Source organism: Protopterus annectens, chromosome 7.part0 (genome assembly GCF_019279795.1).
Source record: "Protopterus annectens isolate FY-2018-M chromosome 7.part0, PAN1.0, whole genome shotgun sequence".
NCBI classification, from domain to species: Eukaryota; Metazoa; Chordata; order Ceratodontiformes; family Protopteridae; genus Protopterus; species Protopterus annectens.
The window spans coordinates 444,519,775-444,546,346 of NC_056739.1; the positions used below are offsets into that span (position 1 = coordinate 444,519,775).

At 36.8% G+C, this 26,572-nt stretch overlaps 1 protein-coding gene across 1 annotated transcript in view; it reads left to right on the plus strand.

Moving 5' to 3' along the window:
* The first annotated feature begins 12,143 nt into the window (after positions 1 to 12,143).
* LOC122805821 (cornifelin homolog) overlaps positions 12,144 to 26,572 on the plus strand; it is a 30,173-nt gene continuing 15,744 nt past the window's right edge. The window contains exon 1 of the mRNA XM_044076082.1: positions 12,144 to 12,260. Within this exon, the coding sequence (XP_043932017.1) occupies positions 12,185 to 12,260 (76 nt within the window). The 5' untranslated portion in view covers positions 12,144 to 12,184. The remainder of the gene's footprint in view (positions 12,261 to 26,572) is intronic.

Here is a 26,572-nt window from a genome sequence, read left to right on the forward strand (position 1 = left end):
TTATATCCATTTGATATACATTTTTATTTGTATTGTTGTGGATATTTTTAATTACAAATACACAGGCCAGAACTATGGGTTAATTGTCTGACTACTATGGCCACAGTCAGCTCTTATAGCAACCCAGAGCAACCTAGCACTGTCCCCAGCACAGGTGAAATAGCATAGAACTGGAAAAAGTCAGACTTCATCTTCTGAGAGGGAAACATTTGCATTTGTAATGTGTTACATAATGAGAATTTTGTGCTGAAAATAAATGTGAGTATTTAAGAAACCCAAGACATAGTGAATTCTAGACAGGAATTTATAACCTAAGGTGACACAATCCTGAAAAGCATCTTATCTGATGTATCGTTGTGTCATTGCTTACATGAAATGTACAATATATAAATAACAAGCACTGTAGTGCATGTAATCGGAGCTGTAGAACACTGAAACCTCTAATTAAAGGGTGTTTCTCGTGACATCACTTTAGCAAACGTAACACTAGAAAGCTGCATCCTACTTCTTCAGTGTATACTGTTCATGAAACTGGAAGATATTTACTTGAGAGGGTTTCTCATGGCAACACGTCCACAAACATAGGATTAGAAAGCTGCATCCTATTTCTTCAGTATGTACTGATCGTGAAACTGGAAGGTATGTACTATACTTTTACAATGTGTATGATAAACCTTAGCCAGTACAAAACTACAAGCAAATTGCAGAATTGATCAGAGGAGCACTATTTGATTACTTGACAACCCAGTACTTGGATAATTATGAGATGGGATCAAAGCAGTTCATTTTTTTTTTCCAATTAATGGTTTTGACTTAATAAACCTCATGTATCTAGAATGTCACTTATTTTTCTGTGAAAAAAAATATATTTCTTGGGCACGATATACATCTCAATTTGAATGCCAGGAAAGATAGGTTAGTAGCCAGAAAAAGAAGAAGGACTTATAGCATGACATCAGATTCTGCTAAAATGTGACATTTGCAGTTAGAGAAGTTAATAGCATTTTGATTAATTTGTATAAGTGAAAAATATAACATCACAGTTTATTTTTTGTTAGCAATAAAAACAATAAAGTCTTGGCATGAATGCTAGTAATAAAGAAGGATGAAGTGAACAGTATTACTATCAGGGAACATGCCTGCAATAGTATTTGTAAACATATAAGAAAGCATAATACAGTAGGTATATTTACCTGTAAGCCAGTCAGTGGTGAGTAGAATATCATTTTCTTTTGACTGATTACTATTTGGAAATGTATTATAGTTAAAACCATATTTTTTCTGCTTTAGAAATAGTGAGTTTTTAAAATGTCTCTTAGATATAATGAAATTCCTAGAACAATTCAGGTTTTTTAGAGCTTTCAACATATCTATTTTTGAAAGATTAGAATGAATCTATTAGAATGCTGTGTATTTTGTTAACTTGTCTTAACACAGTACCTATGACATATCAGTTTAAAGACTTTTGTTGGTGGGTGTAGAGTTACATTTTTGTGCATAGCTCTACTTAGATGGCTGCTGCAATGTGAGTGCTTAAATTTGCTTATTCAGACTTTTGTTTTCACCTTTTTTCTCAGTGATTCACATCTATTTTCAAGTGTTGCTTTTCTTGTATTTTATTATCTTTTTTCGGATGTGGAACAGGGGGTCCTAGAAACATATGAGGGAACTGTGGTCCTGTCATGGTAACATCTGCTGTTGGAAAAAGAAAGGATAATCAAAAATCTCACACAGTGACTGGAGTAAAAAATACCACTAAAGACTTCCAAGTATAAAAATCAAATTACTAGATTCTAAAATTAAATTGTAGTCAGTTGTGGTCAAGCACTTTTGTTCTTTAAACTCACAAGACTATTTAGATCCAAAAGAAAGAATGAGTGTTCACATCACATTTAAAGTGGAAAACAGTCACATAACTAACAGCATAATTCCCATCTTAAAGTGCATTTGCTTATTGAAAAACACTATAATCATGTGTCAACAATTAAAAACAAAATAAAAATACTATGTTTTTTTCCTACTCTAGAAGTTTGCATTGTGAATTGTTTTAAAATCAATATACTAAATGTTTAATAAAATCAATTATAAGACCCTTAATCATTAATCATAAATTAAATAAATAAATAAAATAAATAAAGTAATTGTAAATGTACCTTATGTAATAGAAACACATTTTTGCCTGTATCAAGTGTTTATAAACATTTTGTTTTGAATGGTGAAGTCTTATGTTGAGTGTATGAAAAGTATGTATATATTGTAAAATATAAATATTGCATGTAATTTGGTAAGTCACAACCTCAAGATAATTCTAACCAAATACCATAAATATTTAATTAGTTATTTAGGTAATTAAAATTCATACAGATTCATGTAAATTAATTGCAACTTAGCTACCCCTTCAATACTGAATTAATAGAAATACAATCATCTAACCTTTGTGGGGATGTAGCATTCAATTTTAATTGCCAAATCAACTCTTTATATTTAGTATGTGTCTCCCACTGTCCACCACTCTCCTCTGGTGTAACAATTTCAATGATTCAAAAAAATGTTTTTGAAATCTTACGTTCCAAAATATGTTTATACAAGATACTATTGGTGTTTTTCTTTAAGGTCATAATAATGTGCATAAATTCTTTTACGTAACATCTTCATAGTCTTGACAATATAAAACAATTAGAGGTAAGAACATATAGCAATGTAAATCACACCAGCTGTCATACAATTGTCTTTGTGTAAAAAACTCTTAATGAACAATAGTTTTGTAAGTCAATGTATTCCTTTTCCAAAATACAAAGACATTGTTTATAGGCTCCACACCTACCTGTTCCTGTTTTGACTTGTGTTGTGCTCTCTACATTTGTATTCATTTCAAAAATAATTTTCAAATTTCTATCCACTTTAAGTACAAAACTGGGTGCATCCTCTAATAATTCAATAACTTTTTCATCAGTTTTGAATATACTCCAGTTTTTCCTCACAATTTCCTTAATTCTACTAGAGTCATAAATATATTTAAAACAAGAGATCTTGTAAAATACTTTCCTGTTGTTTCATTTCCAAACATAGTCAAATTGCTCATATTCTGTCCACTATATATACCTAAATATGGAAAATATTTCTTACCCCATGCCCTTCTAACTTCTTCATTAAGTTTATTAACCATGTCAAAGGGATAACCTTTTTTAAAAAACGTCTTGACTAATTTTTGTTTCTTGTTATCAAAAGTCCATAAGTGGAGTTTATTCTAGCCAAGCTAACAAAATGTCCTTTTAATATACTTTTATTATAGATCCAAGGGTGACAGCTTTTTTTGCTTTTATAAAGTAAATATGTACTTGAAAAAGATGGTTTATGATATATTGTTGAAACAAATGAGTTCTCCATCGTAAAAATATCAACATTAAGATAGTTCTCCCAGCTTAACATTACCACATTGGCACAAATTGGGGCACAAGGAGCCCCCATAGCTACACCTATCTTCTATTTGTAGTATTCACCTTCAAAATAAATAACATTTTGTGTAAAATGAGCTCTATCAATGCCACCAAAATGTTAATAACTATGTTATCTAATTGTGTAAACTTTAAAAGAGCATCATTAAACAATTGCAGATCCTTATTGTGGGTTATACTAGAAAAATCGATTTACAATATCTATAGTAAAAAAAATTAGTATTCTCTTTATAATGTTCCAGGACAAGTTTTCCCAAAAATTCCCATGAATCTTTTAAAATGTGGTTGCTTCCAATAAGTACACCTTTCAACATTCTATCCATAAATACTGGCAATGGGGGTAGGTTTCAGAACCTTGGGATGCAACTATCAATCTATAAGGAAGGTAGAATGTTCTTATATAACTTTGGAATTCTGAATAGGGCAGGTATAACAAGGTTCTTATTTATCAAACAATTATAACAGTCAAAACCAACCAGGTAGACCAAAGACTATTACCTCCTTGGACTGGAACCCAAGTCCTTTTATTCAGCAGCAGATATTTTCAAAACTAATAGCAGCAAGCATATTTCATCAATAAAATACACTGAATAGCAGCAGTAATTTCTTCTTGAATATAAGAACAATGGAAAATGTGCAATAGCAAAACAGTCTGTCTTGTAAAAACAACGAACAGTATCAAAATATCCTCTTAGCGCTGTGGCTTCATCAGCCTTTACAGAGTAATGAATACTAGAAAAAACACATCTTTTATACAAAACGCTAACATCAATTAATCAATTACTTACACCCATATTAAAAAAGTCATCAATTAAATAAAAACTTTTATGCTTAAAGTATATAATTTCATATAAAACTTCTCCAGTCACACTCTTTGTTCAACCCTACTGGTTGTAATGTATTATATTTTAATATAAAAATTGATTCTTTTTTTCTAAGTAAATATTTTTTTCTTTCTTCAGTCAGAAAACTAAAATGTATCTGTTCCAAGACACAAACCTGCAAATTACTAACATCTCCACTATGTTGTTTGTTAAAGTGCTCCACTACAAGGCTTATTATTTTATTATTTCTAACATCTCTAACATGCTCTTTTACCCTTTCACCCAAACTTCTCTTAGTTTCTCCAAAATAGAAACTGTGTTACTGTTTCTAAAGCTCTTTTATAAATCTATGTACCAAGAAGTCTTTTAAACTTCTCCCCCTTTGATAAGAAAATTTAAGCTTCATTTCTGCAAGTGAAGGAACTTCTCTTTTAATAATATTCCACAGATCCTCTAACTATCATTGCAGCTTTTTTGAGAATAATGTATATTTGGAAACAAAGATCATATTTTGTTCCACATCCAAATCCTTTCCTTAGCTACAGAATAGTTGCTTTGACTTTTATTTTTAAAGCTCCTATTATTATATTCAAATATTTTCATGTAACTATCCATAACAATTTTTTCTTCATACCCTCTGCTTATATTTGCTTATTTTTTCAGTATAGAAAATGAAAATACTCAAAAAAAGAAAAAGTAAAAAATCTCAAGAAAAATTAATTCTGAGTGGCCAAAGCAGATTTCAGTAATGACATTGTGATAGTACTGCACAGGATCTTGGAATGTCTAGGCCAATTAATTGGCAGCTATTTAATCAAGGCCCAAATAGCTGAAATTAATGTGCCAGAAATGGGGGACAGCCTCTCTAATACCTTAATACAAGGTTGGTGTGTACTCATATCAACTACCAATTATAATTAACTGATTGCAGTCTAATATGTCAAGGGCATTTTAATAAAAGTATGGCAACTCATCAAAAGTGTCCCTGTTTCAAGATGGTTTAAACCTGAAGTTGATACATGTAAGGAAGGGTTTGTAGGGTTACAGTCTCAGTGTGGAGATTGCAGAGAAGTGTAACCACCTCCAAAAATTCTTGGTTAGACTACCTCAAAGAGTATATGTTTAAAACGTATCTTAGTCAAAAACATCATGCTTGACAAAAACTAAGTGAACCAGTTATGACATTACCAAACTTTAGAACATTATAACTTGCTGTTGTCATCCACCAGGGATACTGATTTGTGATTCTTAAAAAACTGAAATTTCCATTTTTGTGAACTGAATTCTGGTAATTATGGTATTGAGTTTCAGTTGTAGTTTCTGGTCTTTAACATGATGCACTAAATCTTTATCTGTGCAAAATTAAAACTGATGGTGAAATTATGCTTAGTCTCAGTACAGAATAACAAGAAAAATGTTACAGAGGAAAGAAACATACAGGCAAAAACATAAAAAAATACTATTCTTGCTAACTTTATACAGTGAAGATTCTAGTTTGCCAATGTCTGTTTTGATATTTATTTTAAGTACTGAATATTCAGTATGGTAAATTGGAAATATTACAACTTGTAAGAATAAAAAATAAAGGAATGGATGGTGTATGAGTGATCTGGCCTAAAATGGTCTCTGTGTACTAATACTTGCCTTTTAAGCTAAACCTATCTATTTAACAGTGGTTTTCCATGGAGAAACTGCATATGAACTACACAATAAAACTAAAGCCCTGATCTTTGAAATTCAGCAAAGACCTGCACAAGTCTGAAATTAAATTTTCCACAAATACCAAAGCATCCTCCTGGGCTCGTCTCTTTTATGTATTGCCTATGTACATTACCTACAGTTTAGTCAAACAAACAGGCCTAACATCAGAGCTGAATCATTAGTCCATTAGCTAATTTGCTTCATGTTCAAGCTAATTAATGTCAAAGGGCTATTACAACTATAAATGGGATATGAGATAATACTAACTGCCAACTCTTCTGTTAATATAAACTCTACATGTTTTTAAATTCCTGTACCTCACATCGAAGTTAGAACATCATTGGACCATGGCATAGTGATACATATGGCTGCTAATTGCCTAGAGTGCACAATTCCTATTCACCTTCCCTATTTAACAATTCCAAAGTCTGAATGCACATGTCCGCTCCCCTGCAGTGCTCTCTTTATGCAGTATATATGTAAATCGTTCACCCATATGTGTAACCGTACCCAGAGAAAAGCTGGTACCAGGCAAATAAAGCATTCTGATTTTATATTTTTCATACAGTTTTTCCTCCCAAATGTATCACACGTCTAGCTGTTGATCTACTTTGAGAAAAAACATGGCTTTCATAAATGTGATGAACATAATTTATTTAATATACAATCCCCCTCCCCCGATCAGCATCCAGAATGTGCATGATCCTACAGACCAACTCGGATGTCTTTCAGCAAAGGCCTTTTGTGTCTTATTTAGAGTACTGCACAGACCCCTGACATTTCAATGCAGAGTCCAGGCTTGTGTTGAATAACCTCTTCTATTCCCCTCCCATCAAGTAGAGAGCCTGAGAAAGGGCTACTCAGTCATCCTTCTCATCCTATTGTGGGTATTTTGGGTCTGAACTCACTAACTAATTTATGTTAACAGCATCAGAGATGTGAAGTCTTCCAGTGAGACTTTGTGAAAAAGATAGCCTATAAACTCATCACTTTAACCTTATAACCTGCTGCTATTCCTTCACCTATGGTTATTCTCCAACTCTCTCTCAACTCAGGCAAAAACTACACACTATTAGTATCTTGCATTGCACTAAAAGTTCCACTGAGCTAGAAATCTGTAAATCAACTCCAAACTGTAGATTCATAGGAATACATTAGCTTAATGACCACTAGGGCCCTTAAAATCCTAGCTGTGCAACCCAATGAAGAAAACCTCACAGAAGCTGTAGTGCCCCAGAAACAGCTTATGATGAGAGAAAAAGAGGAGCCCACCCTAGAAGAAGTAAGAACAGCACTAAGGGAAATGAAGTCAGGGAAAGCAGCAGGCTCTGATGAGGTCACACCAGATATGATTAAGATGCTGGGTGAGATAGGAGAGAAATGGCTCCTGAGGGTACTGATAGCAGTGTGGAGAGAAAGGTGTATCCCAGATGACTTATGTCAGTGAAGAACAAAGGGGACATCCACCACTGTGGTTAGTACAGAGGCATCAAACTCCAATCACATTGCATGAAAGTTCTGAAGAGAGTGTTTGATAAATGGATACGCAGAGTAGTAGATAGTAAAATGGGAAATGAGCAGTTCAGATTCAGATCAGGATGCAACACAATAGACCCAATGTTTTCAGTGAGACAGATACTCGAGAAGAAGCTAGAGATGAGGAGAGAGTCCAAATGGGCATTCCTAAACTTGGAGAAAGTATATGACAAGGTCCCAAGAAAGCTAATGTGGGCAGTACTGCGGTGGTTTGAAGTCCCAGAAGCATTGGTAGAATTAGTACAAGGACCCAATGACTCAAGTATGAACAGTGTTCGGCCTCACAGAGGGGTTCCCAGTGGGAGTGGGTGTACACCAGGGTTCAGCTCTGAGCCAACTACTGTTCATATTGGTGATAGATTACATTAACAAACAGGTTGGAGGAGAGAGATCAACAAAGTTTCTGTATGCAGACAATGTGGCATTACAGGCTGACTCTGAGCTAGAACTTCAACAAAGGATAGGAGAATGAAATGCAAAACTGAAAGCAAGTGGGATGAAACTAAGCACAGATAAGACGGTGGTAATAGCAGCAAATTGGGGAAATCAAAAGAAGCTGAGAATAGAGATAGAAGGAAAGATAGTGGAACAGGTAAGCAGCTTCAAGTATCATGGAGGGATGGTTGACTAGAAGGGATGTCTGAATGAAGTGGTCAAAGCTGGAATCAGAGGGGCTGCAGCCAACTGGCATAGAGTCTCAGGTGTATTCTATGACAGAAGAATGCCAAGGAAGCTGAAAAGTAAGGTGTACAAGACAGTGGTGTGACCAGCACTACTGTATGGTACAGTAACCTGCGCAGTAAAGGCAGAACAGTTGAAGAAGCTAGAGGTGATGGAAATGCAGTGCCTGAGAAAGGTGATAGGATGCACACTGTGGGACAGATGAAGAAATTAGGACATAAGAGCAGAAGCCAAAGTAGCTCCAATTACAGAAAAGATCAAACAGAACAGATTATGGTGATTTGGGTGGCGCAGTGGTTAATGTTTGGCGCCTCACTCTCACAGCAAGTTCTCTGGTTTCGATTCTCGGGCTGGGTGCCCTCTGTGTTGAGTTGCATGTTTCTCCTGCGCCTGTTTCCTCTCCTACCGGGTACCCTCCCTCCCACATTCTATTTGGACACGTGCAGAAAAGCAGAAGACAATCTGGTGAGGAAGATTTGGGACAAACAGTAAGAAGCTAAGAGAAAGCAAGGATGTCCAGCAAAGAGGTATGGACTGTGTCAAAGAAGATCTGCAACAGTCAGGCATGAGTGTTGAAGAAGGCAAGAGTGTAGAACTGTATCAAGAAAGTTGGCAACAGTTAACACAATACCCTGACCTCATGTAGAAAAAATGGGAAAAGGGGGATTGATGATGATGATGATGATGATGATGATGATGTGCAACCCAAATGTGACTGACAAACTTGATTTATATTTGATTTATTCTAGGTAAAGATCATCTAAATGTCTGAATAGTGAATCAACTCTTAAGGGTGTTGTATCGTGACATAGCTACTTGGGGTGGCAGACTTCATAAAAGGTACTATAATGCATTTCTTGGTATTGAGTTTAAACCATGGCTTTAGCACACAGCATGTACCCTTAGCAAATGTTATAGCTGTATTTCTAATAGCTACTAAACATAGTCTGTGCCTTCTTTTCCTCATATCTGTCCTCTTCCCTTTCTTCATTCATCTGTCAGTGTCTGGGAGATGTCACCATTTTAATTAACAACTTCAAATAGCAGAATAACCTTCCATTGCTCTGGGCTAACAGAAACTAAGTTTTTACCTTATCCTCAGCATTATGCAGCTTAGTTGTACTTTGCCAGTGGACATTTGCATATATAAAATTTCTCTTAGCCATAAAGTAATACTGTGATACCAACTGATTTTTCATTGCAAAACAAAATTTTGCATTATGATTCAGGCTATAAGGTTGGGATGATTAATAACCCAGAGACACAAGATGGTAGTTCTGTGCATCATGTGCCTCTGAAGATAGGTCATTAGCATTAAAACTGTATAGCACATATAGGACACATGTAACTTGTTGTTATTCTTAAACATTTACTCACCCTCCTCATACAGTATGGAGGATCTAATGAAAACTCAATGTGCATGTCTTTAATTTAACTCTTCTGTTTTCTGATTTGATTTATAAAATTATTTTAGACTGTGATTGCTGTCGTATGTATATATCTTCTTGTAGCTTAAAAAAGTACACATATAACATTAGAGTTCAAATAGACCAGCGGTTCTGAGCCTTTAAATACATGGCAACTACTCAAAGACCCTGTGGTCCTAGGGGAGGTATAATTGTGAAATACAAGCAGTTTATCTAGTGCTCTGTGAATTCTGTTCAACAATTTTCATAGATAAACTGGAGAGTATTTTAAGACAATGTATAGAATTTGAACAAGTGATATTAACAATGCTCTGAATAAACATTCAATTGAGTAGCCACATAATACTTAATTTATTTATTTTTTAAGTTCCACTCCACATTAGAGGAGGTGATTGGAAATCACTTTTAGAATCATGTGAAATCTCAGTAGAGATTCTGTTGAATGCCGTTATAGCACCTAGCATTAATGAGGGTGTATCAGTTAATAGCTTTTTGAAATTAAGGTCAGCAGTAATATAGCTATATGGGTTTTATGGCAATATATAAAATATTTTATGGTTCTGGTTTGAAATATAGGTACAAACTTTAGGATTGCAAGTATCTTTTATGGAGTATGGGGCTAGGGGTTGTTTTTACATTATTAACATTCAATTAAATGAATACAGACATGAGAATATTTAAATAATAGAATGAATAACTTAGGTTCATAGGTTGATAGGTTGGTATTAGACTATCGGCCCTAGGGCCTATACAAGCCTAGCCATAACAATTCCTTAGTTATTTCTTCACACAGTATTTACTTCCCTGGACCCCTGTCTAGCAGGACGACTGACATGATCCCCAGGGTGAATTTCCTATCTCCCATCCTATCATTAAGGTTCCTTTTGAAGAGGGCCAAAGAGGTGCTCTGTTTGACATGTATGGGCAGTCTATTCTAGAGTCTGGGGAGTCTCTGGGTCAGGAACCTATCCCTCCAGCATGTTTTGTTCATTGTGATGACAAGGTTTAGATCCCTGGAGCATGTGTCTCTGAGGGATTGGGATTTCTTTAAGTGCAGCATGTCCAACAGCTCTGAGTTTGACATGGCCTTGTATGTTAAGCAGAGATCGCCTCTGAGTAGATGATATGCGACAGAGTATAGGTGGAGTTTAGACGGTCAGCCTAGGACATCTGCTTTAGGCCTGTGATTCTTTTAATGAGCTATTTCTGAGGCCTTTTCAGTTGTTGCAGATGTCTTGAGAGGTACATACCAAACAGGGCGTTGTTTCTATAATGGGTCTAATGAGGGATGTGTACAGTGGAACAATGACCTCCTTTTTTCCTGGATGAAAAGCCCTTAGTGATAAGGTGTGCCACATAGAAGGATTTCCTGACTGTTGTGGCGATGTGGTTATCGAAGGTGAGACCACTGTCCACCTGTGCCCCTAAGTCTCTTATCACACTTTCGGTGTTTAATGTACTGTCACCTATGTGGTAATTCATGGGTACATGTTTTTTCCCAAAGGGGATAACTATGCATTTCTTGGCATTGAGCTTGAGCCCATTGCTCTGACACCAAGCATTTGTTTCTGTAAGGGCCTTTTGTAGAATATTCACATAATTTAGGGATTCAATAATGGCTCCCAGTTTGCAGTCATCTGCGAACTTTGTTAGCCAGAGTCCCTTAGTCTTGGCCTGTACTTCAGAGAAGTAGATGCCAAACAAGAGTGGTCCCAGGATTAGTTTGAAGGTTGCCAATGTCTTTGTTCCCCCTTGTGGGAGTGAGATAACTGTAGCTGTCGCCACTCAGTGGGCATGAAGCCTGAGGTGAGAGGGAGTGAGAGAACTGTTTCAAAGAAAATGTTGGCTGAAATCGACATAGTGTACTGTAAGTAATATCTATGCTAATATTTGTATTTATTTATATGCATTTCTAGGAACTGTGTGGTTTGCTTGTTGAAAGTATGACTTTAAATTTGGTGAGCTTAACAGGAGGTTATATGAAAAGATTGTAGGATACTCTTTTGGGTTTTAAAGGAACTGTTTTGCGTAAGGGTCCTTTACTCTGAAGAAATCTATCTCGTAAGATAGCTGAAAGCTCAAAATAAATTGTCTGATTTTTAGATGTAAGCCAACATGGATAACATTTGGGTTTTAAATATATAGGACTCTTTTTCATAATTGTCATAATAGCTGAAATATACACTGAGAACAAACTGATTAGCAGACGTATGATATTTGCTTGGAGCAAAGATCAGGAACAGGTACCCTAGTGCAAACAACAGTTGTCGTCATTTGTTCAGAAAAGTCCATTGTATTTCCAAATATTTTTTACATATAGGTAACCCTATAAATGCCACATTACAAATCTGCTATTGTAGCCTTCCAAGCTGCAAGTTAAATACAGTCCTGGAAACTGGTGACCTCATTTGGAGTTACCCAGTATTAATGATAAATGCTTGTAAGTTATATGCAAGTATGTTTTCCACAGCTGAATGTTTACCTGTTTGTCTTCTCACATTTTGCTTTGCAGATTATGGCAAATGTACAGCCGGTCATTCTGCAGCCTGTGTCCTCCCCTATGTACATCACTGTGGGAGAAACCAAACATGACTGGAACACTGGCTTGTGTGACTGCTGTGAAGATATGGAAATATGTAAGTGAAGAAATGTAACTCTGGGATTACAGTCAGAAATGAATGATAGAAGCCAGTTAAATATTACAAACATTGCACATGCCTATTTTGACTTCCATCTATCCCAATGCACTTTGAAAGCAAGAGCAGAAATAACTACAAATATAAGGGGAGTGAAACCAGAGTAAAGCTAAATGATTGCCTCTTTGATATACCTGTTTGGCATCTGTATGTGAATAAGAAATGATGACAGTTCTGACATTAGGATAATTATTTTTCAACAAACTAAAACTTGACAGATGGAGTCCTAAGATATCTGTTTCTGAACGGTGCTTACTTAGATCTGTTTAAAAAGTAGGTGACAGTTCAGTAAATGCCAGGGCTACATCCTCAGACATAATTTGTAAAGTTGTACCTCTCTATATTCTGGCATGAGTTTAGTGAGAGGCATGCTGTTGAATCAATAAGTGTCAGAGCCCACCCTAGAAAAAGTAAGAATAGCACTAAGGAAAATTAAGTCAGTGAAAGCAGCAGGCCACAGCAGATATGATAAAGATGCTGGGTGAGATGGGAAAAAAGGCTCTTAAGGGCACCCATATCAATGTGAAGAGAAAGGAGTATCGCAGATGACTGGGGAATACACATACTAGTGCCAGTGTTCAAGAACAATGGGGTCATTACAACTGTGAGCAATACAGAGGTATCAAACTCCTGTCACATTGCATGAAAGTTTTGGAGAGGGTGATTCATAAAGGAATATGCACAGTAGTCGAAAGTAAGATGGAAGATTAGCAGTTTGGATTCAGATCAGGATGCAGCACAACTGACCCAATGTTTGCAGTGAGACAGATAGTTGAGAAGAAGCTAGAAATATGGAAAGAGTCCAACTGGGCATTCCTCGACTTGGAGAAAGCATATGACAAGGTCCCATGAAAATTGATTTGGGCAGTACTGTAGTGGTTAAAAGTCCCAGAAACATTGGTAGAATTAGTGCAAGCTATGTACAAGGATCCAGCGATTCAAGTAGGAACAGTGTTCGGTCTTACAGAAGGGTTTCCAGTGGGAGTGGGTATGCACCAGATTCAGTTCTGATCCCACTGCTATTCATACTGCTGATGGACTGCATTAGCAACAGGTCAAAGGGGACAGATCAACAAAGTTGCTGTTTGCAGATGATATGGCATTACAGGCAGACTCTGAGAAAGGACTTCAAAAGGATAGGGGAATGGAATGCAAAACTGAAGGCACATGGGAAAAAAATGAGTACAGATAAGACAGTTGTAATGTCAACACATGGTGGGGGTCAGAAGCTGAGAATTGAGATAGAAGGGAAAATAGTGAAACAGGTTAACAGCTTCAAGTATCTGGGAGGGGTTGTTGAGGAGTAGGGGTGTAGCTAGGATTTTCAAATTTGTACTGACAGCTCTCAAACTGCTACCCCCCCTCCCCAGCCAAGCTACGGCCATTCTCGTAATTCACGGTTCGCTCTTTTAGTGTCGATGAAGAGGCATTCGCTGTAATGCCTCTTCAGTAATATAATATAAATTCACTCAAACTCGGTTCCTTGAATTGAAAATTAACCTGAAATGTCAGTTCTTTGAAAAATGCAGCATGGTAGTTGGGGTAGAGACTTTATGCTTTTGTTTTCTATAACTAAGGTACAGGTTTTGAGCTTGAGTAAATTACTAACCCCCTGCTACCACTAACTAGGATGTTTCATTCACACACACACCCCTACCTACCTCTTAGTGCAAGAAATATGGACAAAGCCTAAAATAAACAGGGACAGATATTAAATAATGTTCTCGTGAACTTAGAAAGTTGCTAGAATAACAGGATTTGTGCTAGTATGAATTTTTCTAAAGGACATTAAGTCTGAAGCTCAAATGTCTGTCATTATTTAGCAATTTCAGCCTTCAATGATTTTCTAGAAAATCACAAAATTTATGAGGAACAGACAAAAAATATGGGGCAAAAATCTGGACATTCTGCAAAATTTGGACAGTTGAGAGGTATGCTACCTACCACACACACACACACACACACACACACACACAACCTCTCAACCTCTTACAGCAACAAACTCATAAATAAAACTGAGGCCCAAAAATAAGGAAATTTTTTTTAAATATTGCTCTTATAAACTTAGAAAGATAATAGAATAGTAGTAGGTCTTGCATCAGTACAAATTTTCTGAAAGGTATGAAATCTGAAACTGAAATGTCTGCATTATTTTCTAACTTCAGTCTTTAACAATTTGCCACTAATTTGCCAGAAAACTGCAATTTTATGAAAAACGGACCAAAAATGTGATGCAAAAATATAAAATTGCCAGACAATACAGCTGGGAACCTGTCAAAGGAGGTACACCATTTTAATATGAGCACAGTTAACTTAGAGCAGCTGACAAAATTAGAGAATCTACATGCATTTCTGAAATAAAAGTAATGTATAACTCTGATCATTACAGTTATTTATAAAAGTAAAGTAAACCCTCTATGTTTTCTTCCAAAATTGATATTTTGTGGAGGGATCATTAGGGAAGAGCAACATTTTGAGCCAAAATCAGGGACAGTTGAGGTTTGGCTATGCCTAATTCTATAAAGCAATTTGCATGTACCTCTCAACCTGTTAATGCAATAAATCTGGACAAGGCCAAATATATTGAGGCAACATATAAACAGTACTAAAATTGCTCTTGTATAAACTGGGACAGTTGATAGAACAGGTCTTATTTTAGCATGCATTTTTCTGAAGGTTATAAAGTCTGAAACTAGTGTGTCATTATTTAGTGACTTAATTCCTAAATCATTTGCCAGAAAACCACAAATTGAGGAACAAACCAAAAATAAGAAGCAAAGAATCTATTCATTCTTTGAAAATATGGACAGTTGGGAGGTATAGTTCAGCTGGGGCTGTCTAAGTTTGCCGCCCTTCCCCCTCATAAAACCATGGTTGAATGGAGCCTCCCCCTGCAGCCATTCCAATGATCCATTACTTTGCTATTTCACTCCATTTACCATAAACACTAATGTGCATACTGATTTACTTCTATGATGATTTGAACTTCATTCGAAAGTTTTATTTTGCATTTTACAGCACAAACACTAAGACATCTGCTAAACAAACTTGGCATTAAAACTTCTCTGCCCTTGAAACTCACATTCATTGAAACAACATTAAAACCCACATTCAAAGAAAAATACATTTTACCCGTGGCAGATAAAAATTAATTCTGGGCTGCTTTTAAATCATAGGCCCCTTGCATATGAAACATACATGTGCTCTTTGATACACCTTCCTATTGCTTTGAACATTTTCCAGTAAACAATGAAACAAAACTGCCCAATTCAGAACATTTCCATCATAAAAGTCTAGTCAGACTTCTACAGTCCACCATTATCAGTAAATAATATGCACAATCTCTGAAGTAGTAAAAAATGTCATCTAAATAATTCCACGTTAAATAAATCTAACTAATGAAGAGGTTGCTGCTAGCAATCACCTTTATATTTCATGACTTCACCGAAAAATAGTGTCTGATGCCCCTGAGGAATAAATTGCCTAAATTACATTAATAACAAGCTAGCAATATTGCAATAGGAAATGGATGGCAAACTGATAACAGGCTCATAGTTAGTGTCTTAACTTTCAGTACAGCAGCATTCACCCCTTATGGGAGTAGAACCAACAACCTTCTGCATTAAAAGCAAGTACACAACATTTTGTGCTACTAGCAATGTGAGCCGACTTAGCATAATCAGCACTAAACTTCTCTTCCCCTGCAGCTCTCAGTTCCTTGTAAAATCTACGCAATACTCAACTACATCTCAACTTCGCAGCACAAGAAGTCTGGAAAAAGCCAAATTTATTGGGGTGGGTCAAAAGGGCAAAAAACAGGAACATATTAAACATTGCTTGTATAATCTTGGAAAGCTGCTAGAATAAAATGCTGTGTTACCATCATACATTTTATTGCCAAGGTCACTGTGCAAAATAGTCAGAACAACATACCACTATGCCAAATCACCTGCTTTGTGAAAGAGAGGAAGACTGAAACTTAAATGGCTATCATTTAATGAATTCAGTTCTCACCATAGCTGTCAACCTCAGCACAAAACACCTGGACAAACCCAGTAATGAGGGAATACAGCCCTCAAATATATTCAGTGAATTCAGTTCTTGCCATAGCTGTCAACCTTAGCACAAAAAACCTGGACAAAGCCAATAACAGGGTATTAAAGTCCCAAAAATAAGGACAAATTTCAAATAGTCATAAACTTAAAAAAATTGCTATAAAAAAGGTTGTGTTAGTATATATTTATTGCTAGAATAAAAAGTTGTTTTACTATGTCACAAACACAGGGATAAGATGCAGACTCCACACAGAAGGCACCCCAGCCAAGAATCAAACCAGAAAACCTACAGCTATGAGGCAACAATACTACCACTGCACCATCAAATATGTAAGAAAGTAAACATTCAGAAACCTGAAGTCTGAAATTTAAATGCCTGTCAATTAGTTAATCAGGACAGTCTGACTTGGAACAAAAAAAAAAAACACAATTCTCAGCAGAGGCCCAGGAAAAAATAATGCAGACATGTCTTTGTAACATGGGAGGACACAAAAGCAAACCCACACAAACACAGGGAGAAGATACAAATCCCCACCCCCCCACACAAAGAAGGCACCCCAGCCAAGAACCAAACCCAAGAACCTACAGCTGTGAGGCATCAATGCTATGCTGCTACCACTGCACCATCAAATTTCAAGTATTGCAATATTTAAAAACCACAGATACATACAGATATTGATCAGATCAAATATGAGGCAAAAATCTGCAATTTTTTTACAAATGGTGGTGGATAGGGAATTCAGGTCTTTAACACCTGCATACAAGGTACAGGGTTCAAGCCTGAGGTATTCCCTACCACACCACCATGAGTAATCACACCAGTACATCCCACTTGGGGTATTTACACACACACACACACACACACACACTCATATATATACACACACACACATATATATATATATTCATTCGATCTCTCTTATAGAGGCTGTGATTTACTAATTTACTATATTGTAGTTAGAATGACTGCTGTGTTATCAGACAGCCCAGCAATGAAACATATGAGCCCAACAATAAAATGCAGAGGTCAAGCGGTAGTCATATGACTCTGTGATGAATTGCAAGAATGAAACATGCCCAGCAAGTGTTCAGAAAGATAAAATGTATGCTCATGTATCTGTAGACACTCTTGTGCAAACATTATTCAAGATGAAACCTGACGATGGTTCACAATGAGGTATTAGACTTTTCATCATGGAATGTCTTTCTTAAAATTTTTATAGCATATTGTTCTGAGTATACTCTGACTTTCGGTCCATAGTATACTTGTGAATGGCATTAACTCTGTAATACTTCAGTTCCATTCATTTGAATGACTTGAGTCTTTAATTCTGTCAAAGAAAATATCTGGTTCTTAATAAGATATTTTATGTACTCAGAAACCACAAGACCCTATTTTCCTAAATAACATTTTTGTTATTAATATAAAAAGGTATGCTCTGTAAAACAAGATAACAGTTAAGTAAATAAAGGTATATAATTACCAGGTTACTCAGACACAAAACACAATAGAACAATTCATATTGTTTAGTTTCACTTAATGTGATTTGCTTTCATTCCATTTGCTTAGCAATGCACAGATATGAAACATGCTGGTCTCAGACAGACTAATCAGTTTACAGGAGACAGTCATACACCCTCATTGAACTGCTGTGAATGAAACTGGGATGTTTCAAAATAAGCATGAACTCATGGTTGTGCAATGGCATATATTTTTTTCTTCCCTGTGTGAGCAACTTCCAGTGTAGTCTGTGCTGTGGTCTCTATCATCAAATCTAATGTTTGGCTGAAGATATGGAAATATGTAAGTGAAGAAATGTAACTCTGGGATTACAGTCAGAAATGAATGATAGAATCCAGTTAAATATTACAAACATTGCACATGCCTATTTTGATTTCCATCTATCCCAATGCACTTTGAAAGCAAGAGCAGAAATAACTACAAATATAAGGGGAGTGAAACCAGAGTAAAGCTAAATGATTGCCTCTTTGATATACCTGTTTGGCATCTGTATGTGAGTAAGAAATGATGACAGTTCTGACATTAGGATAATTATTTTTCAACAAACTAAAACTTCACAGATGGAGTCCTAAGATATCTGTTTCTGAACGGTGCTTACTTAGATCTGTTTAAAAAGTAGGTGACAGTTCAGTAAATGCCAGGGCTACATCCTCAGACATAATTTGTAAAGTTGTACCTCTCTATATTCTGGCATGAGTTTAGTGAGAGGCATGCTGTTGAATCAATAAGTGTCAGAAAGAGAAATTCATACCTAGAACATCCAAAAGAAATTGCTGTTATAATGACCAGGGTAGTAGAGCTAAACCCTTTATGTCCTATCAGCCAAACATATTTTCATTCTAAAGTCATAACAGCAGATTGCATGTGAAACTTCCATTTCTGTTATGTGATTCAGTTTTAATTTCAGTTATTTGGTCATTATGTGGTTTGCCTTTCACCAGCTCTGTACTTTCTATTCCTCTTATCTCCACAGTGGAAAGGAAAACCAGTGGGCCATGTCCATGTTCAAAGCATATGGAAAGGAGTAGACAGTTGTCTTAGCAGTCAAAATGGACTGCAAATAGCTTGTACATTTCCTATAATATATATACCGGTAACCCAATAGATGTTGCCCATTCAAACTTTCATTTCTTTCTTTGAATTTGTTTCGATTCATAATGACTGATTTTAGTTTTTGTCTTTGTACAAAGTGCACATTTTTGAAAGTATATTCATAGAATACATTATAATATTAAGAATCCAAAAAGATGCACTTGTGTAAAGCAACAGATGACAACATAAGCAGAGTAATGTTTTATAAAACATAGAAATATGCAATATAAATGAGAAACGATGAAGGTAAAGTAGGTCAGTTACAAAGGACAGCTGCGTGATAACATGTATTGCAAACCTAACTATTAAGGTGATGCCATCTCAGAGTGGAATGTGAGGATGGAACCAGTTTGGTAGCATTTACATTAGGCAGACAAAACCAGGATAATACTTAGCTTGAGTCATTAATCGTGGATCATTTTACGAGCAAATGACAGTCTTTCTTTGAGTTCATGTGCCAGAAAAGAGAGGTTATGGTTTCTGCAATGTAGTTTGGTTTGAGTCAAATGAAGACTGCAGTACTGGCAGATGATGAAGGAAGATTGTAGCTGTTTGTTCTTGGAGACAAACTCTAATAGGAAACAAAAGGGGAGATTCTAGATTTAGGAGATTACACAGTAGAGATCCTAAAAGTAAGTTGCCTCTTTATTGTACAGGTAATAGTTAAGCTTTTAAGACTGAACAAGGATGCTCAATGTGTGGGATAAAATAATAAATCAAAACAATATATTATCAGTTCGGAGGAATATATGCTTCATTTTGGAGGCTAGTGTGATTTTAAGAAGATCGTATTCCAGTTGAGCAAAAAGAAAAATTCCAATAACACTCCTCATGACCAGTGTGAAAAGAAGTGGGAGATTTTCCTTGAAAAGAATAGAGTATATTTTTGAATTTGCTTTGTCAACTTGATGGTCGAATGTAAGGCTTCAGGCAGACAGAGGTGATTACACAGAGACTGAGGGTGTGGTTCAACAACATACCAGCTAATTTATTCATCTTCAAAAATGTAAAAGTATTAAGTATCTTTAAGGTACCTTATCCAGCAAAATGCAGAAATGTGACATAATATAACTTTGCAAAATTCTTGGGCCTTCCACACTCTTTGAGGAATAAATCAAATGTCTGCATCAAAGCATTCCTGTTTTCTCTTAAATTCCATGCAGTTGTAAAATTCCTGGTGTTTGTAGTTGGAGCATTGTTTCGTATTGCAGACTATACTTCTGGATTTATTAACTTTTGCAAATACTCATTATTGCTTATTCAAATATTTAGTCACTTCAAACACCATGTCAGATATGAATGATTGTAAGAACGCTAATGTAAACCAAGGTAATATTGAAGATAAGCTTCTAGTCTTTCCAAAGCATTTATTTAGAGTGCCTTCTAGAAAAAATGTGCAACACATGACTTGCAGCTCTCTAAAAGTAGACATCAGTGTATCTAAAGCTGTTTATCCCATATGCTACAGCATCTTTCATAGGAGCAGAATAACCACCTACTTCCTAGTTACTCTATTTTATTTCTTCAATTTTCAGACTTCTTCACTATTGTTCTGAGATTGTATTTCCTTATTTCATCAACATATAAACCATTAGTAATACTGATATCTTCTTATCAATTTCTTATCTCTCTGAAAAAAGCTACAAAATCACCTTCACTCACACATCAGCTGTGAAATTAATCAAGCCTCAATATTGTATCAATAAGCAGTTTCAGAGGAGTTACATATGAGAAAAGGTATGAATACTTGTCTTTAACATAAGCCATAATCAGCTGATGAGATGTGCCATGTTCTCCCAATTTGTTGTGCACAAATATACAAATTTCTTTTAGTAGAGATCAACAATCTTACAGAATGACTGAATCCATTTAGTTCTTTGGGCTTTTAACTATGAGTAACTCAAGTTCACTGTGTACTTTTGTGACCTTGGAGTTTAGTCTCTGCACCATGGATGGATCCAGTACAAGATAATTTAGACAGCTGCCAAGGGCCCATAAATGACAGGGGTGCTCCATACACCTCAAAAAGATAGTCATTGTCCCATCTCATCCCATCCACATCTCCCACCATATTTACTTGGGGTCCCACATCTCAGACACAAATAGTGTCTACTCTTTGTTGCTCTAGTTTATTTTCTTTTGATGCTCAAATGTAGAATAGTTGGGTCAATGAAATACTGGAGGTAAAACAGGAGTACCAGAAAGTGCAGCATTTTCTGTTTTAGAAAAAGCCATTACCAGCATTTACTGTTTGTCATAATGCACAAGATCCTCATTTCCCAAGCACAAGGCACAAGGTTCAACCCTGACCTCTGGCCAATGCATGTTTGGAGTTTGCTTGTTGTTCCTGTGTCTCTGTGGGGTGCCTTCCAAATCCAAAAAGACATGCTGAGAATTTCCATCTCAAACTAACCAAAGTACAGAGCAGCACAGACTCTACATGGTGCCTTGTAGGGGAAAGAATTGTATAAACCAACCACTTTGAGCATCTGCTGTGGTGTGCAGTATTCTCATGATAGGAGAACACAGATCACAGGCTGCATGCAGTGGCAGGGCTAGCCACTCAATGTTGTAAAATATGGCTGGCTTCAGTTGATTTGGTCATGTTGACTAATGTCGCCAAATGGGCGTGGGTATTTGCCAGTCATAAGTAGGTTGAGGACCCAGCCTACTCCAACCTACACCAGGGACCCCTGCTAACAGTGGGTGGGGTTTATGTGCTCCTACTAGCCAGTGTATGCCTACCATAAAGCCCAATAGCCTTGGGTCAATAAGGTATTAGCTGGCCAGTGTCCAGTTGCACAACTTTGGTTACCTGGGATAGCTCTGTTGAGCAAAAACTGGATGTAAAGCCAGCCAACCTGCCAAACATGCACTAAGAATTGCTACACCCAATGTAGGCTCACTGATGGGACCCAGCTTGGAAGTGGATGACACTGTAGTACTGAGGAAGCTGTTTATCCTATGTATCCAGAAGACAAGATAGAAGGGCAGTGCAGCAAAGTTGCTTGGCTTGGGATCCAGAGTCTACTACTCAGGATGAGGACAGGTTAGAAATGGGATAGGAATTGTGGTGAGGGAGATGCTTCAGAAGACAGTGAGGGATGTCATCAAAATTAGTGACAGACTTATGGCAGTCAGGCTCCAACCTAATGAAAGTGCACTATTCAAAATCTCAGCCTATGCACCACAGCAGGGTTGTGATAGCGAGCGAAAGAGTGCATTCAGACAGCAGTTGTACAACCTACTAGATAAAGCAGCAGAACAGGAACTGGAGTTAATAACTGGTGACCTTAAAGCACATATCAGGATAGACAGAACAGGATTTGAGGGCTGCCTGAGTCCACATGGGTGGACTACAGGAATAAAGAATTAGAGGCCATTCTAGACTTCTGTCTGGCAAATGGCTTGATAGTAGCCAACATGTGGTTCATAAAGAGAGACAGTCACAAGATCACATGCATCTCAGGTAGACTTCATCCTAGTAAGGAAAGGGCACTGGAGTCGAATCAGTGATTGTCAAGTCATCCCCAGTAAAACTATCATAAGCATAAACCACTGGTTGCCACAATCAGCTGCAAGCAGTTGCCAGAGAAGTGTCTAAGGGCAACAGAAACAAGGATGTATACCTGGATGTTGAGTGGAGAGAAAGCACAACAGTTCAAAGAATTATTCGGGGCTCTAATAGTTCAGGAAGAAGAGGAAATAGGTGTACTTAAAGAAGAATGGCAGCATCTGAAAACAGCATGTGTGAGGACTACAGGACAGATATGCAGGTGAGCCAGGTATGGAAATAAGGTGCATAAAGAAGGCTGGTGGTGGAATGCAGAAGTCTATGGTGTCATTAAAAGAAAGAGGGCATGCAGGAACAAGTTGGAGATAGAAAATGTGGGCCAGGCGATGAAGGAATACTGGTTGACTAACAAAGAAGCTAAGAAAGGAATTGCAATAGCAAACAACAAGGCTTCAGAGGCACTCTAGCAGCTTCTAAAAGGTAAGCCAGTAGATTGCACAAAGAAGCTTTATCGGGTTGCAAGGCAAAGACAGACAGATAAAGAAGGTAGTCAGTCACCCTTCATAAGAGATGCCAGAAATAACTTGCTTACCAGTCCATGAGACATCAAGGGTAGATGGAAGGAGTACTTCTAGCAGCTTCTGAATGAAGAAAACCCCACAAAAGCTGTACTGCCCCAGACACAACCTACAGTGGGAGAAGAGGAGGAGCCCACCCTAGAAAAAGTAAGAATAGCACTAAGGAAAATTAAGTCAGTGAAAGCAGCAGGCCACAGCAGATATGATAAAGATGCTGGGTGAGATGGGAAAAAAGGCTCTTAAGGGCACCCATATCAATGTGAAGAGAAAGGAGTATCGCAGATGACTGGGGAATACACATACTAGTGCCAGTGTTCAAGAACAATGGGGTCATTACAACTGTGAGCAATACAGAGGTATCAAACTCCTGTCACATTGCATGAAAGTTTTGGAGAGGGTGATTCATAAAGGAATATGCACAGTAGTCGAAAGTAAGATGGAAGATTAGCAGTTCGGATTCAGATCAGGATGCAGCACAACTGACCCAGTGTTTGCAGTGAGACAGATAGTTGAGAAGAAGCTAGAAATATGGAAAGAGTCCAACTGGGCATTCCTCGACTTGGAGAAAGCATATGACAAGGTCCCATGAAAATTGATTTGGGCAGTACTGTAGTGGTTAAAAGTCCCAGAAACATTGGTAGAATTAGTGCAAGCTATGTACAAGGATCCAGTGATTCAAGTAGGAACAGTGTTCGGTCTTACAGAAGGGTTTCCAGTGGGAGTGGGTATGCACCAGATTCAGTTCTGATCCCACTGCTATTCATACTGCTGATGGACTACATTAGCAACAGGTCAGAGGGGACAGATCAACAAAGTTGCTGTTTGCAGATGATATGGCATTACAGGCAGACTCTGAGAAAGGACTTCAAAAAGATAGGGGAATGGAATGCAAAACTGAAGGCACATGGGAAAAAAATGAGTACAGATAAGACAGTTGTAATGTCAACACATGGTGGGGGTCAGAAGCTGAGAATTGAGATAGAAGGGAAAATAGTGAAACAGGTTAACAGCTTCAAGTATCTGGGAGGGGTTGTTGAGGAGAGGGGAAGTCTGAATGAGGGTGTCAAATCTAGAATAAGAGGGGCTGCAGCCAACTTCCACAGAGTGCCAAGTGTAGTATATTACATATGAACGCCAAAGAAGCTGAAAAGTAAGGTGAAGTACAGAAACCTGGCCAGTAAAGGCAGAGCAGTTGAGGAAGCTAGAGGTGATGGAGATGAAGTGCCTAAGATGGGTGGTAGGATACACACTGTGGGACAGATGAAAAAATGATACATAACAAAATAAACCAATGTAGGTCAAATTGGAAACAAGGTCAAAGAGAAGAGTTTACGGTGATACAGGCATATGTGCAGAAAAGCAGAAGACAATCTGGTGAAGAAGATTTGGGACAGACACGAAGAAGGCAAAAGGAAACAGGGGCATCCATCAAAGAGATGGACAGACAGTGTGGGAGAAGACCTGTGGCAGTCAGGTATGAGTGTTGAAGAAAGCAAGAGAGTGGCACTAAATATAGAGAGATAGCGACAGTGACATGACACTCCATCCGCATACAGAAAATGGGAAAAGGGGGGTTGATAATGATTTACTGGTTTTGCTTTATAGAAATATGACACTGGCATGTGTTCCTTAGCAGGGCGTGTGTGTGTGTGTGTGTGTGTGTGTGTGTGTGTGTGTGTGTGTGTGTGTGTGTGTGTGTGTGTGTGTGTGTGTGTGTGTGTGTGTGTGTGTGTCTGTCTGTGTATGAATTTGACATTAATTCACAATACTTTCATAGTATTTCCTGTTAGCTTTTTAACTAAGGGTAGTCTGCCTTTTATATATCTCCAGTTTGCAGAACATATCTGATTTTTTCCTCATGTTTATGACATGTGCCTTATTAGCTTGTTTTTCTTCTGGCAAATTACTGAGGATTACAAGCAGTCAATGATTTGTTGATGAATAATGCCAGTCATTACAGTTTTATATTGCTTAATGGTCTGAAACACATGTCCATGGAACACTTACTTGTTCAGTTACTTTTTATGTGAATTAGAGTTGTTTGGCACTTTATTTTTATTTATTTATTTGATGTTTGTTTATTGAGAAAGTCTGACTGGCTGGGTGCCCGTTTTCATCAGAGGCCCAGGAAGGAAAGCTCCAAAGACAATTATCACATTACGTTACCTTATATTAGCTTATTACAGGGCAACAATCAACATTTTCACATGCAAGAAAAAATATACAATAATGAATAGCACATCATTTTCACATATATTAGATGAAACATACTTGCACATTAATCACAAAAAATTAGATATTAGTAAGGAGACTATACACATGAGAAAAGTGGTCTTTACATTTATATGATTCAGATCAGTATAATTCTGCTTGATAGTTAAATCATTTTTGTTTATTATAATGTACTTGGTATACATATCTTATAGTACAAGGATAAGAAACTGCTTCCTGTAGTCAAAAGTATGGGTTTTAATACCACCCCAATCTACCTGCTAAGTTGCTTTGTACAAGTCACTTAACCAGACTGTGCTCCCAGGTCACTCCCTGAAAAGGTATACATTCTCCATTCAGTTTACCTGGTTAATAACTAGATAAAATAAAATAAAATATTTAAAAGTTGCCCCTACATTATTTTTGATTTTGTCCAGAATTCTTGAACAACAAAACTGAGTGGCATTTTGGTCTGTAAATAATGATAGGCATGTGAGTCTCAGACTTTTTGCTAATACAAAACTTGTTATTCCAACAAGATTAAAAGTATATAAGAGAAATTTTTAAAATCTCTACTTGGTTTTGTGTCTTTTTATCTGATAATTGAGCTAAGACATTGTGAGGGCAGAGGGATGTTACAATTAGTTACATTTCTGGGCCATTATTTTTGAATTTATTCATTTTATTTTAAACAGATATCTGAAGAGTACAGTCCTACAATTGGTTGTAATTGATTGTGTGTGTGTGTGTGTGTGTGTGTGTGTGTGTGTGTGTGTGTGTGTGTGTGTGTGTGTGTGTGTTGCCCGTGAGTGTGTGCAGAAGATTTAGTTCTCAATTGTCCCTTATTTTTTCACTCATATTTCTGGTCTGTTTCTTGCAAAATATGTGGCTTTCTGGTAAAGTTTGAGGACTGCAGTCACTAAATTATAAATATATATATTTTAGATGCTATGCTAGTAACTTTCTAAGTACAAAAGACCAAATTTTAAAATGTGGGTATTTGTCTCTGATTCTTGAGCTGAACAGTTGTGAAGGTATGGAGCGCTCACATCTTTTAATAAACTTGCTTTATGTGTTTGGAATAGTGGACTAGTGGACAGGTGAACCCTTCATTTGGTGAAATGGTGAAACTTGAGTTGTATCAACTGGCGTCATTCCTTCTTGCACTGGGATTTTTTTCTTTACATATATATATATATATATATATATATATATATATATATATAAAAGTATATAAAAGTTTTAAATTAAATCCAAATCTTTCTGTTTGTGTGAAAGTA